Source organism: Netta rufina (assembly GCF_964035555.1).
Source record: "Netta rufina genome assembly, chromosome: 2".
Lineage (NCBI taxonomy): Eukaryota > Metazoa > Chordata > Aves > Anseriformes > Anatidae > Netta > Netta rufina.
The window spans coordinates 121571694-121585833 of NC_140124.1; the positions used below are offsets into that span (position 1 = coordinate 121571694).

At 34.6% G+C, this 14140-nt stretch overlaps 1 protein-coding gene across 1 annotated transcript in view; it reads left to right on the top strand.

Moving 5' to 3' along the window:
- NKAIN3 (sodium/potassium transporting ATPase interacting 3) overlaps nucleotides 1-14140 on the top strand; it is a gene marked incomplete at both ends in the record, with an annotated part of 372961 nt that overhangs the window by 189528 nt on the left and 169293 nt on the right. Inside the window, one exon of the mRNA XM_084282732.1 lies at nucleotides 5141-5221. Coding sequence (XP_084138858.1) covers nucleotides 5141-5221 — 81 coding nt within the window. The remainder of the gene's footprint in view (nucleotides 1-5140; nucleotides 5222-14140) is intronic.

The window sequence follows — 14140 nt, forward strand, 5'->3', positions numbered from 1 at the left end:
TTTCCCATATTGGCTCATCTGAAATTTACACAACAAACATTTGCAAAGAAGAAAAAAAACAGTTAAATCTGAATTCTAACTACAGTGTAATACACTGGTCACACAGCTCCAGAGCTTTGCTGTGATCTGTTTCCCTATGCATGCTTTTCCTTTTTTTGATAGAACTTGCTATCACCAGCAAGATTTTCAAGCTGTTAAAATTGATTAAAGATGATGATAGGATACTTGTTAAAGTTGTCTTTTTTTCCCTCTTTCTATTTCTGATATGGGACTTCAAAAGCTTTCCGAACTATGAGTCATATAGATTAAATTGCACAAACCTGGCCCAAAGCTGAACATGAATGTATTAATGAACAGTGAGAGATGAAAATAATGCACTCATATAGGGGGAATAGAAAGAATAAATCTTTTCTTTACTTGCTGTAATTTATTCCAATAAATAATATTATATATAGGCAATCTGTACACCTGAAAAAGCAGTTTCTCTAAAAAAAAAAAAGAAGGCTGGACAGTATACAAGACTGCTTTACACAGTATTCAAACAAATGCTGTACAAAGACTCTTGCTGTTTCAAAACACGTGAAATATTTAGATAACCGGAATTATTCCTTGAATACCCTTTCTGTAAGTCCTGAGTTGTTACTGTTCCATCATGTTGATTTATGCCACTTTCCTTGTCATCCACAAATATAGCTAAGCAGGGCTGTGTAAGTACTGGTGCCTCTGAGGCATAGCCAGGTACCTAATAGAAGAAGATCTGATGATTCAGTAGTTGCTGCCTTTCCCTTGAAGCATCTCTGAGCCAACATTTATTTCTGCTAATGCCAAGACACTACATCAGAAGAGGTGCTGAGATTATTCATTAAAGCTAAAGTTGTCCCACAATCCTTGTAATATTCAGACTTAGACATTTCCCTTTTCTCTCTTATCTTTCAATTTAACAAGCCATTCTTCACAACTGTCCTTAACCCTTTCTATTTGTGACATTGTTCCCATCCAATTGCAATGGTTTAACTCTGGAAGTGGTTATATTTCACTGGTGTACGAAAGGTATCCCTGCAACACTTTCAGTGTGCAAGTGACCTGTAGAGGCACAAGAGGCATCCTGTTACAAGGAGCCTGGCGTTAAGAAGGGATCTGAAAGGAACCTCCTGGGATGAATACTAATTTAACCTGTGATGTTTAGGGAGTACACTCTCTGCATAACTTACAGGACACCAAATACTACCTCACCCCAAACATTCCTAGGGCAAAAGTCCAAAAGTAAGAAAACATACAGTGCATTCTGGGGAGAAATCAGCAGAGGTTATCACCAATGTCCTAGCTTCTTTTCAGCAGAAGGCACCTGTTAGGTGATAATATCCACATTACCTTTAGGTAGTGCATGATGTGGAGTATAAAATAAAAAAAAAAAATAAAATAAAACACAGCTTCCCCTATTACTTCAATTTATGTGGAAAATGATGACAGATACAGGAAGGATTTTGATGCTGAGCATTAGACCAGATGGGCCTGGCAGGAACTGAATGGAGCTGGCCAAAGAACTGGGGCAGGAGAGGCTGGATGTGGGTAGGATGAGAGTGTGCAGACACAGCAGGACCACCTGGGTAGTGTTCAGGACATGGGGCAGGAGAGGTTGAATGGCAGCTCAGGTCGTGAACAGATTAACTTAAGTGTCTTGGGAGGGAAATTAACCCTGTGGATCAGCTTGGACCTGATGTTTCAGGCTGACCACTCCTCCACTGAGAGCAACTGTCTGACACCTCACATGACATGCTCCTGTGCCTGTTGTCCCATCACACAGAGGAGAACAAACCATCACTGTAGTCAATTTTTCCACTAGTTCAAAGCACAGTTTTTTGTAATGGATCTATAAGGTATTCCTCTTTTAGTGACCTAAGCAGGTGTTAAGTGTGATACCACATCATGGAATATTGTTACAAGTTGTTGTTTTAAACTTTGAAAGTGTATATACATAAAAAATTACACACATACACATAATGCTCAGAAAGTATTATAAATTTTTGTGAACACACACACAAAAAAAAAAAAAAAAAAAAAAAGCTAAGGAAAACTATTATTAATGTACAATCTTAATGGTATCCTTTTATATATTTTCAGTTTTGAGCTGCATGGATGCATACCAATATTTTCATAGTGACACCTCACTTTCAATAGAAAGGACAGACATTTTGCAGTTTTCTGGTGATGAAAGCTATAGAATACAAACTTGATTTGCAGAAAACAAAAGACATGGGAACAATGAAACTGCAGGAATAAAGGACTGCTTTTGCTATGAAGGCAGTTATGGGTAGCTGAATTTTTTCTCTGCTCTCAACCAGTGAAACCTTTTTTGACACAAGGCAAGTCACTCAAACCAAACTTCTTGCATGCTTTGTTTTCCCCTTGTGTTCTGGGTTCTTGACTGGAGACTTTGTGGTCTGATTTGCACACATGCTGAGCACTCAGCCTCTGGGAGCTGAACACTGAGATTGTAAAGTTCTGTATAAAGCCAAGTGTTCTGAAAAACAAAGTCTTAAGCATCTCAAATTGGATGTCTATAATGTACGAGTACTTCTGAATGTAATCTCTGCATGTATCAGAACATCATTTGCATTCTGAGAGCTGTAGCATTCCCTTATAACATAAAATAAATTAGTTAATGTTTGTGCAGTTCTAACATTACAGCGATGAGCATCTTAGAAAACCTCATGAGGAAATTAATATTCTGTCTTCAGAGCAGGGTCTGAGTGACAAAGAGAAACAAAGTGTTAAGTTAGCTGTTCAGTGAGTGAGTAAGGTAGGATCCTCTAAAATAAAAATATATATATATATAATGATTTAATTGATGTTTGCATTGTATTACACAGCCACGAAAAGGAAAACTAATATAGCATGTATAGCTAGAATTCTATTTCCTCATTTTGCTTTCTTGCTTTTGTTTTCTTTAAAGTTTTCTATTAATGCAGTCTTCCTTAAGCATCTATGATGCTATACAAGGAAAAAATATGCTACTTGCAAGATCAAAAAGCTGTGTTTTTAAGTGTGAAGAATAATTTTCTTACTTATAAAAATTAAGTAGGACTTATTACTGAATATGTAATTATTTAACATGTACTTAACCAATACAGAGCCTATATTTATATTCCTGCTCTTCAGTGAGTATTGGAGGAGCCACTTTCTTACACAATAGCTGGGTTTCAAGGTACACTGGTTTTGAATCATCACTTCTCCTTCAGTATTTGTCAAGTGGATATGTAACTGAGCAGGTCCTGACTTTGTAAAACAGATAGGTTTTGCCTGTGTGGTTTATAATTGCCCATAGAATTGCACCCATGTAACAGAACGAGACCCTTAACAGATTTGGCATGGCCTGCAGATCAAATATGTTTCCTATTTTTATTATGATGATAAAATTCATTCATTGAAAAATGAAAAAATCTTTCTTAAAAAGTGGAATTCTCCTCAATATTCAGAAATCTGCTGTATATGAGCAGCTGTGCCTTAATAAGACTGAAATTCCAGCAGCTGGCGTTGTATTAAGGATTCATTAATTTTGAGCACTCTGCACCTGATGTTCTTAGGACATACGCTGGAAAATCAAGAGTTTGTGGTGAGTTACTACAAAGTCAGCAAACAGGAAAAACTGTGATATCCTCTTCTAAGTTAATCTTCTGAATAGACCTTATATTGTTCACAGTCCACAGCTGCTTTGTCTAATTTATAACACAGCCCTTAGTTTGCCACCCTGCCCTTCTCTGGAAGCCAGCAGAAATGGGCCAGGAGTGTTACTTTCATTTTGTCTATTAATGATCTACTTCTTATGTCATAGACATCTCCAAACATCCTAATTACTACATAAAGAAAATAAATTAAACCAGCTAACCTGCGTACAGAAACTGTTATATTCTCATGTAATCAAAGAGTGGAAAACTTCAGCCCTCTTCAGCTGAACCTATCATTGTATGCCATAGGAAGAGGGAGGAGGAGAACATAACTGAAACCTGCCCAACAAAGCCAAGCTGACAATGTGCCTGGAATGGAAACAGGATCTAGCATAGTGCAGATTAGGGTGTTAAGTTTTTCTGAGTGCATTGAAGCAAAACAATAGCATATTAACCTCACCTGGTCACAGCTAAGTAGACTTGCAAAGCTATTTAGCAGCAGTTCTCCATTGTGAAGGTTATAAGCACATACATGTAAAGTTGTGCTGCCACTGCTCGTTATATTTTTATGTGGGTGTAGCCCCAGCATGGTTGGGTATGCACTTGACTAGTCAGACATAAATGCTTCTGAGCTGAGCTGTTTGGATAGTTAATTATGCATAGTTTTACTGTCATATATAGATAAACAGCATAAGGAAACAGTGCCAGTCAATTATGCTGACAATTAAAATGCAAAAGATGATTTAAGACAGACAAATTAATCTCCCATACATGCTGTGGGTGGAGTATAGGGTCATTCTTGCACTAGAGGAAAGCACTGGAGAACCCAGAAGTGATGTAGATACATTCATCCAGTAAGGGTGCATTGTAGAATCATGTTCACAGCCACAAGGGTTGGAGAACTAATGAGCCAGACACAATCAGCTGAAATAATGATCTAATTAAAATATCTTTTACTTAAAGACTCTTAAAAAATATCCTAACCTTTCTCCTTTTTGTTTTCTAGCAAGTTCTAAATATCAGATCAATAGATTTTCTGTTTTCTTTGACATTTTGTTTTTCCTTGTATCTTTCTTCATAATATTTTGTAGAATATGGAGCATTTAAATTACTATACTATTCTGAAATGTGCATTAACAGAGCTAAGTCATGATTTACAAATGACTCACAGTTGTCCCAAAAGTCAGCATTTTGGTTTTAATTGGTACCAGTAGAGTAGTGTAAAACTGTAAAGAATAAATCTGTTTTATTAGTATGTATTTAGAACAGCAAAGAGTATTGGATTTGTAATTTCCTGTGATTCTTAGGGGACTTGTGCAGGGAAAACTCCTTTTCTGAACTCTGCCCTTGACTGTTCCCAGAAGAACAATGCTTATTGATATAAGTATTTTATTATTGATTTGCTCAGTATAAAGTTCTTTCATCTTCACTTTTTATTTTTCTGTCTTTTTGCTTTCATCCGGCTTTGTGTTTAGTACACGGTGTGGACTGCCCTGTGGGTCACCTGGAATGTTTTCATTATCTGCTTCTATTTGGAAGTAGGCGGACTTTCTAAGGTAGGTCTCTTATCATTCTTTAGGTTTATGGGAGGGTGTTTTAACTACAGAACTCATGGATTTTAGAAGGCTGGAACCACAGAGGAAAAATGTGGCTGTTTGAGCATACAATCTGATCTTCAGTGTTTGAACTTGTATATGATAGTAAATAATCATGGTTTTGAAGTACATAAATGCAATGAATCTAAACTACAGTTGCCTTCTGAAGCACCATCTGAAGAAAAATTATGTTATTCAGTAGAAACTTTAAAGTTCTTTTTGATTCTTGAAAAACAGACAATGCCATTTTGGGTGAATTTCCAAGCGTAAGTGGAAAACGTATCTGAATTTCTCAGGCTGCTTTGAAAGCAGCTAAAGAAAATTACGAAGAAGGTTAATGTAGTAACTTGTAGAGCAAATTGGTCTTACAGTGAGAATGTTAATTCTTTTCTTTAAAAAAAAAAAAAAAAAAAGGCAAAGGATGACTTTTTTCACATCTGAATAAAACTTTCCTTTACATGGCACTTAATGCTCTAGGCCATTGATTCTCTATTCAAACCTCTGATTAGAGCAGAAGTATTTGCTGGAATTACCAGGATATGTATTGCATTCATAAAACAGAGTGCTTATGTTAGTGTAGGTTATATTTAGCATTGTATCTACAGTGAGTTCCATACAGTGTCTGATGATTTTTATTCTATTGTTAGACAGAAATTAAATTAATCTCTGTTTACCACATTCATATTTAAACGTTTGTAGGCACAGTATGCCAATAGCACAAGTGGATCCTGGAATTAATAGAATAAATGTCCCTGATACTAGCTGTGGATTTAATGATATAGATTATGCTACTGTTGATTCATGCAATGCTTTTAAAGAATTCTGAACTCCACTCAGTTCAGATAGCAATGTTTGTGAGCTATGTGATTTTCTGGGTTCATCATTAAAACTCATGGCTTTCGGTTGACAACAAATAAAAAAACGGTGAAACCAATTTAATAAGAAATAAAATTTAATTTACTCAGCAAAAAAAAAAAAAATCTATTAAAATTAAAGCTTTCAACGAAAGCTTCTTTTGGTGATAAAACTTTGTAATGAAAAACTAAAACAGCTTATTTTTTCTGCAAATGTGATTTAGTTTGCTCGGAGTCATAGACTTGATGGGGAGATTAGTGCACTTCATAGATCAAAATAACTTATTGTATTGGCATGTTTTGACTTAAAAATCTATTGTGTACACAGAAGTGATGAATGCCTAAAGTAATTGTTCTTTTTCATTTTGCTGTACACATAGTTTGCATTTTTTTTCAGTTCGTTGATGACTGTTATTATAGGGACTATTATATTTTTTTAAAGATTGCTAGTATTTTTTATCTAAATGCCTTGGACGTGAAACTTGTAGTGTGACCCCTAAATTTGTGAAAATCAGAGTTGCCTTTACATAGATTGCAAATAATTCTGATTGTGTCCTTACCAATATAAAACAGTAGAAATAAATAGAAATCCTTTATCTTCCAGTTTCACCAATATGCTTCACTTTTAGGCCTTTTTATTTAATATATATGACAAAACAAAATGCAGAGATGTAGTACAAATATCACTCAGTAATTAAGAAAAATCTCTTTTATTACTATTTATTTTGATTGATCTTTTTGGTGGAATTTTTATTTTGTCATTTATAATTACAATGTTTGAAAAGTGATTTCAAGGTGGTACACACAAAATTATCCTCATGGAATTTAACTGCTCCTGAACAAATTACATCACACATTACATTGTAGCACTGGCATCAGGACCAAGCTAGTAATAATAAAATCCAGAATTTTGTGTAAATTGTGCCAAGAAATTCCACTAAATGTAATGGAAAATTTGAGTAAGAAGGACTTAGCTAATTTATACCCATTCTTTGCTGTGAGGGTTTAAAGAAAACATTTATCTTTCAGTTACAATGCATACTGTTCATATTTTCCAGAAAGATAAAGTGATTATTTATTTATTAAAAGAACAGCTTGATTTTAATTTTAAGTCTGTGTGTGACTGTATATATATGTATATGTAGACACATATAATAGATACTTAAACTTTTCTTGATAAAGAGTGATGAAAACTGTCATCCATTCTCTCATTGTCAAACACCACAGAAGTGGCTTGAACTTTTCTATTCTTTCAGCAAAGTATGGTGCTTTTTCTTAAGAGTTTCCTGGAAAGTTTATGTATTTTTGAAATACATAATATACCAGTGAAAACACATTTCATGTTTTACAAACATATTTCACCTTTGCCAAAAGAATTCAATTTCACAAATACCCAAATATTTTGACCCAAAAGCCCATTTAAGTTTTTGTTTTTAATAATCTTGTGAGAGATTATTAAAACCTGAGGGGATGTATATAGTCTATATACATATGTAATCTGGGGCTATAGGACCTCTTGTGGTCAAGGAATTAACTTAGGTCTCAGTTAATTAATACTCAATTAATATGGTATTATAAACAGGAATTATAAATATAAAGAAGGAGAGTTGTGCAGAAGAAACCAAAAGCAGCTCATCCCACAATAACTACAACGTGGTAATCAGGGAAATCTCCTGAGAAATTAATGATATGGATTCCAGTCTTCTTGTGTGTGGAAGGGGAATAAACTTGGCTTTCCACCAGCTGGAGTGTTTTAAGCACAAATCTAATGAGTAAAGGGCTCATCTTTAACTATCCTATAGACAGTGTAAAGTCAAGATCATTTCTCACTTCTGTTACAGAATTGCAAATAAAACATTAATATTTTCTTTCAGGGCTAAATAAATATCATTTGATCAGAAATAGAATAGTTAATTCTTTGTTTGTATTAATTTAGATTTTTACTTGTCTTTTATTTCTCATTTTAGCAGTACAATCCCACCAGCTCTCTATTTGCCTACCAGTGAAAAAACTGTCCCTGTGAAAAAATGAAAATTGCCTATATTTTTCATTTACTGCTTTTTTGAAACTGAAAGCATAATTTTTAGTGTAAACCACCCTGTGTGACAGAAACAAAGCTGTTGTTATAACATGACCTTTTAATCCTCCACAGCAGGATGACAGATTGCTACATCCACACACCTTTTAGTCGTGGAGCTCATTAGTTGTTTGGATCTTATTCTATGTCTTGAAATGAAACTGTTCTAATTGCTGCATTTGAGAGTATGGACAATCTTAGATATACAGACATAAAGAAAAATCTCAAGAATTAAGAGGCAAACAAAACATTCCCTAAAACACATTTGAAAATAAACTTCAATTGAATCTTACCAGTACCAGAAGTTGTCCTTTTGAAATTTTATATGTTCTTAAATATGGACTAGACATAATCTATCTTGTATAAGTCAGCCTTCTATCCCTAGCAGTACATTCTTTAATGTACTTTTTACTTTACAAAGGATGCCTAATTTATTTAGTTTTCAGAGTTAATATTTCTATCATTTACCTCCCACTAGTATTTCAGAACAAGTATGAAAATAGTTGTGTTTATTTGTATTTATCATTTGATCTGCTAACTGGTACTTTTTGGTAGACCATTTTTCTCCTACTAGATTTATTGTGGGTTACTGTGACATTTGCTCACACATGTTACTACCCTTTATCCTGTAAATGTATGGCAGCACTCCAGGGCTGCATATTCCTTTCCTGTTTTATATGCCTTGCCTTAGCAACTGGGCAATGTTGATCAGCTAGTTTCTTATTCTATGATGTTTCCATCTGTTCTTCGCTGTTTTTCTGTAGCATGCTTCTTAAGCATGAACTTTGCCTAAATCTAGGTTACTTTAAGTTCAGCTTTCAAGGTTGAGCTGTCTGTTAGCTATGTCTAGTGCTGCTTTTGAGCAAAGATTTCCATGGCACACACTCACATATTCAGTAGGAAACTGCTTCTAAAACAGCTTACGTTTATTATCCGGTCCTTAATTTCTGAAGTCGAATTGAGGTCAATGTGACTTCTTTAATGTGTCTGTGATACTACACATACTGAAGCCAGTGGAAATTTTGCATATGCTAATTAATAAAACAATCTTTTTCACATTTATTTTCTAGTAATATTTATTTATATCAGTGTGTCTGAGGCTCCCAGCCAACTTTATTAAACTAGAGACAGAAATATGGACTAAGTTTTGATATAGCTCTTTAGTTGGTGGATAAAATTATAACTGGTAAAATTAATTTGTTCCCTCTGAGGAAAAAATGGACTAATAAATTACTTAGCAAAAGTGCTGTGGGAATAGAGACTTAATACTCTTTTCTAAACAAAGTGTTGTAGATCAGAATAAGGGCTAATCAGCTAATCATGTGCGCTTAATCCTGGCTACTTCTGGAGTCCTCTTTATTCCATTTGGTGCATGTCAGTCAATTCTTAATTATTGTACAGTTATATCTAAGTATCTCAAATGGATCAAGTTAAGCTCAAAAATAATGCCATTTTTTAATTAATAAAGATGTAAAGGTAAAGTTTGGGGGCTCGTGGTATTTATTTTATTATTTTTTTTTAATGTGAAATGAGAACAGGAGCATTGCTTAAATTTAAGCAAAGGAAGTTGGAACTTAAGCAGTGAGTTGGAAGGGACCTTAAAGATCATCTAATTCTAACCCACCTGCCATAGGCGGGGATGCCACCCATTAGGTTAGTTTGCCCCATCCAACCTGGCCTTGAACACCTCCAGGGATGGGTGTTTTCTTCACCCATTTTCTTCAACATTGAGCCATTACCACAACTCTCTGAGTGCAACCATCCAGCCAATTCCTTACCCACTGAGTGGTCTGTCCCTTAAATCCCCATCTCTCCAATCTAGAGACAAAGATATCATGGGGGACAGCGTCAAATGCTTTGCACAAGTCCAGGTAGTTGGTTGTCATGATGTCAGTTGCTCCTCCCCTATCTACCAGTGTTGTAACCCCATCTTAGAAGGCCACCAGATTTGTTAGGCAAGATCTACCCTTAGTGAAGCCATGTTGGCTGCTACAATACAAAATATGTTGGCTAACAACATGAAAAAAAGTCATTCTCATTCTAACATGCAGGTATAAATGAGAAAATTAAGGCAATTATTTTGGTGTAGTTAGCATCAAAATTAGCTCAATGACATAGCCCACTCTGAGAAACATTTGAATAAAGTTGGCAGCATCTTTAGGAGAGGAAGAAGTGCTAAACTTAAAAAATAAAATAATAAAATAAAATAAATAAATAAAGCCTATATAGAAAATCAGCAAGGAGAGTGGAAAGGATTTCCTGGCAGGGCATAACACATCTACTCAACTGTAAATGATTTTTATATGGAGGCAAGTGTTCATTTTTTAGATCTACTCAGAAGAAAGTCAACAAATAACTTTTTGAACATGTGGCAAATACTTGTCTGGAGGTTAGGAGGAGCTTTCTAGTACTAAGTGCACTGAATAAGGTCTAACACTGTTGTAACTCTTCATCACTAGATACTGTGAAGAATTAAGTAAAGGAATAGCTATCTGTGATGATCAAGGTAACTCTTCCTCCTTGCTATTTTTAATCTATAGAAATAAGCCTCTGTCAAGGTAAAATTCCAAGGTAATATCCATGGATGGTTTGAGGTATGAGTGTTACATATGAAAAAGTGAATAGATTTTGAAAATGGAAAACTTCCTCTTCAACTAACTGAGAATTGTGTTAACTTCAGCAGGAGTGGTGTTCCAGCTGAGGATCTTGGGGTGTCTCTGGCTTTTTCCCTCAGCACATGTGTAGGGACACAGAAAATGGGGAAACCCAATGGAGGCTTCAAGGCGGCTGATGGCAGTTCTTGTACATGCATGGATGGGATGTTGGTGTTCAGCTGTGTGACACCAAGTGGGAGGCGATGCTGTCGCTGCTGTTCACTCCTGACAGACACTAGGCATCTGTTAAACACAAGACTCATGTTCTCTCAGTTCTTTTGATGGATTTTTAATTGAACACAAATCATTGCCATTCACAACGCATCCTTCACCAAAGAGAATATAATATCAGTAACGGTGTATTTCTTTCCTTTTGGACATGGTACATAGTCATGTACAACTCAGCTGAGAATTTCTTCCCACACACCTATGACTACTATCAATTGCTTTAGGTCAGTGTCTCTTAGGCCTTGGGAGGCTACGTATCCATTATTCTTATTCTTCATGCTCCTATAGATCCATTTGTTTCAGCTGATGCCATCAACTGCTACTGTGATATCTGCAATAACGGATCACACTAAAGCAGTGGATGTAGCTGGAGGCATTTTGCAATTTCTAGTTGTTACAGATAACTAGTTTTATAGCAGTAGTTAAATATAATCTCTTCTTAGTGTGTATTTGAATAAAACTCAATTAGCAGAAATTAAACCTGAAGAAAGGAAAGTTTTCATTTCCTTGAAGTTTGGACCCTCTTACTTTCTCCTACTTTCCTGACTTTGTTATTCTAAAAGAGTTTAAGGAATTACTGTTTTTAAAGTTATGTTCCAGAGTGTTTTCTGGTATGGAGAAATGAGGAATGCTAATTAAACACCACTTCAGTAAATAGAATTAAACTTATAGTAAGACATGGAAAACTGGGCCCAGTATACACATTTCAATGCTTGCCTTGTGCAAACAAATTCATCTCAGCTTTCACTCTTTCTTTGAACCAGCTCTTATAATTAACAACAACAACAAAAGGATGTGTTAAGAAACACCTGCCTCTCTTTTTATTATTGTTATTATTATATTTCCCTTTCTTACAGTAGAGATTCCACTGAAATGTGTTTGCTACAGCATAATGTTCTAATATGACCTTCTTTATGCACATTACTCCTCCCATCGTGCTGCTTTTTCATAATAAAGAGAAATAATATCCAGGTTCATCTGTATTTAATATTTTTCCATAATGTTCTGTTCTAAGAACAGCCTTTTGAATTTTTAATTATTTTGGCAGTAAACCTGGAATCCAATTTACTGTGATGTTATGCAGTGTAATGCTGAACAGAAACATTTCAGAGCTTCAAAATAATAACCATGATCTTGCCTCAGATACCGTTAATCATGAATTCAATATATTGGTGGTGTGCCTTTCCACAGTATTTACAAACAATATTTTCTGATGTTCTGTTATATTGACATTGGTACTACATGCAGTTTCTACTGCTGCATATAGTTTCTGTTTAGAATACAATGATTGTTTCCATTAAAAGTTAGCATACTATCTGCCATGAACTGTGAATCATAATAGTGAAGCTGTGGTAAAAAGTATTATGTTTTTATTAACAGTTTACACTTCTCATCCAGAAAAAAAAAAAAAAAAAGACAAAAAAAAAAAAAGGAAAAACTACACATCTGTGCTGGTGTTATTAAAATAAATCAAAGGAATGCTACCTGCAGACTGCTTAACAAGATTTTATATGTTCTATATTTAAAAAAAAGAAAAAAAGAAAAAAAAAAAGAGAGAGAGAGAATATCAGAAGAGTATTAATCTGTTAGTACTCTAGTATTAAAATCAGTTCATCCAGTTTGGAATTTTGAACAGTTAACTGGCCTCAAAGGCTTCTATTTAGCTGAAGAGACTGTGGAAGTTTCTTGATGTTCCAGATTTTACATGACCAAAGCCATTTTTTATTCATTCCGTTTCTGTGTGCTGAGTAAAGCTGCAACACCATGTAAGTTTTAATTAAATATATGCTTATTCTTAGAAGGACAATTTAGATAGCAGATAGCTGGATGCCACAGTTTCAGCATAAGGTCATTTTGGAAAAAAAAAAAAAAAAAAAAAGAACAAATGGGACACTGATAAATGCCACAGAAACTGCAAAATGTGTCATCCTGATGTTAATTGTTTAGGTGATAGAATCACATTGCAGAACAACTTAATCAGGAGTACATTACAGATGGTGCAAAAATTGAATTTCATATCCTTTCAGGTGACATTTAGAGTGGTTCATAATATTTTATACAATCAGCACCATTCAAATATGTTTTTTTAAAACAGAATTAATGTCCTTTTAAATAACCTTAATGTTAAAGTCTAAAGCTGATATTTGCAGGAGGTACCATCCTTCATCAGTTTAAATAACTGAGATGATACCTCACTGTCTTTTTTTATTATTAATTATTTATTTTTATTTTTAAGTATGCCACTGAAAATCCATGGTTAATTGGCTTTTGGAATGATGGATGTGTTATATATGGTTAGCTAACTACTACACAAATAAATTTATTAATATAAATATCGCATTCATATTTGTTTGAGTTTATTACCTTAATCTTTCAAATATTTCTAGGATCTTGAAGTTAAAAAAAAAAAATCCAATACTTAAAACAAGTGCTAAAATGTATAAAAAGTCTTACAGGGAGGAGGCAGGTAGCTTGCAAAATCTCTCCAAAACCACAGTTGGATATGAAAAAGAACTAAGGATGCAGTTCCAGCCTGAAATGGGTCATGTGATGCAGACGTGCATGCTGTCATAGCTATTGTGGCAGAGAGATTAAATCCCTTTGTACCTTATAGTATAACTGCCTGAATCCCCTCACAGAACTTGAAGAAGTATTGGGTATTTATATAGAGAACAATAAGATGTAGAATAAAGAGTCAGAGCATGTAAAGAGAGGAAGGATCATCCAGTCATCTACACTTACCTGATGTGTCTGAAAGATTGCTGCATTTTTTCATTTTCCTGTGTTCAGTTTAGTCTATTACACTAACACAAATTTTTCAGGATCCTGAAGAATCAATCAGATTGTGATAGTTCACTTATGATTAATCACCTTAGTGTTAAATACAGGTACCTTATCTTTTGTGTATGTTTTTTCTTGCTCTTAAATATCCAATGCTTACTTAAGTAAGGATTTAAACACTGTAGAGAAATTGCATTTCAGTCTAAAATTGCTCATTAGATCAGGAGTTTGAATTTTGGTGTCTCATATCCAGCATATGCTGTGTTTTCTCTGCTATTAAGTGTCT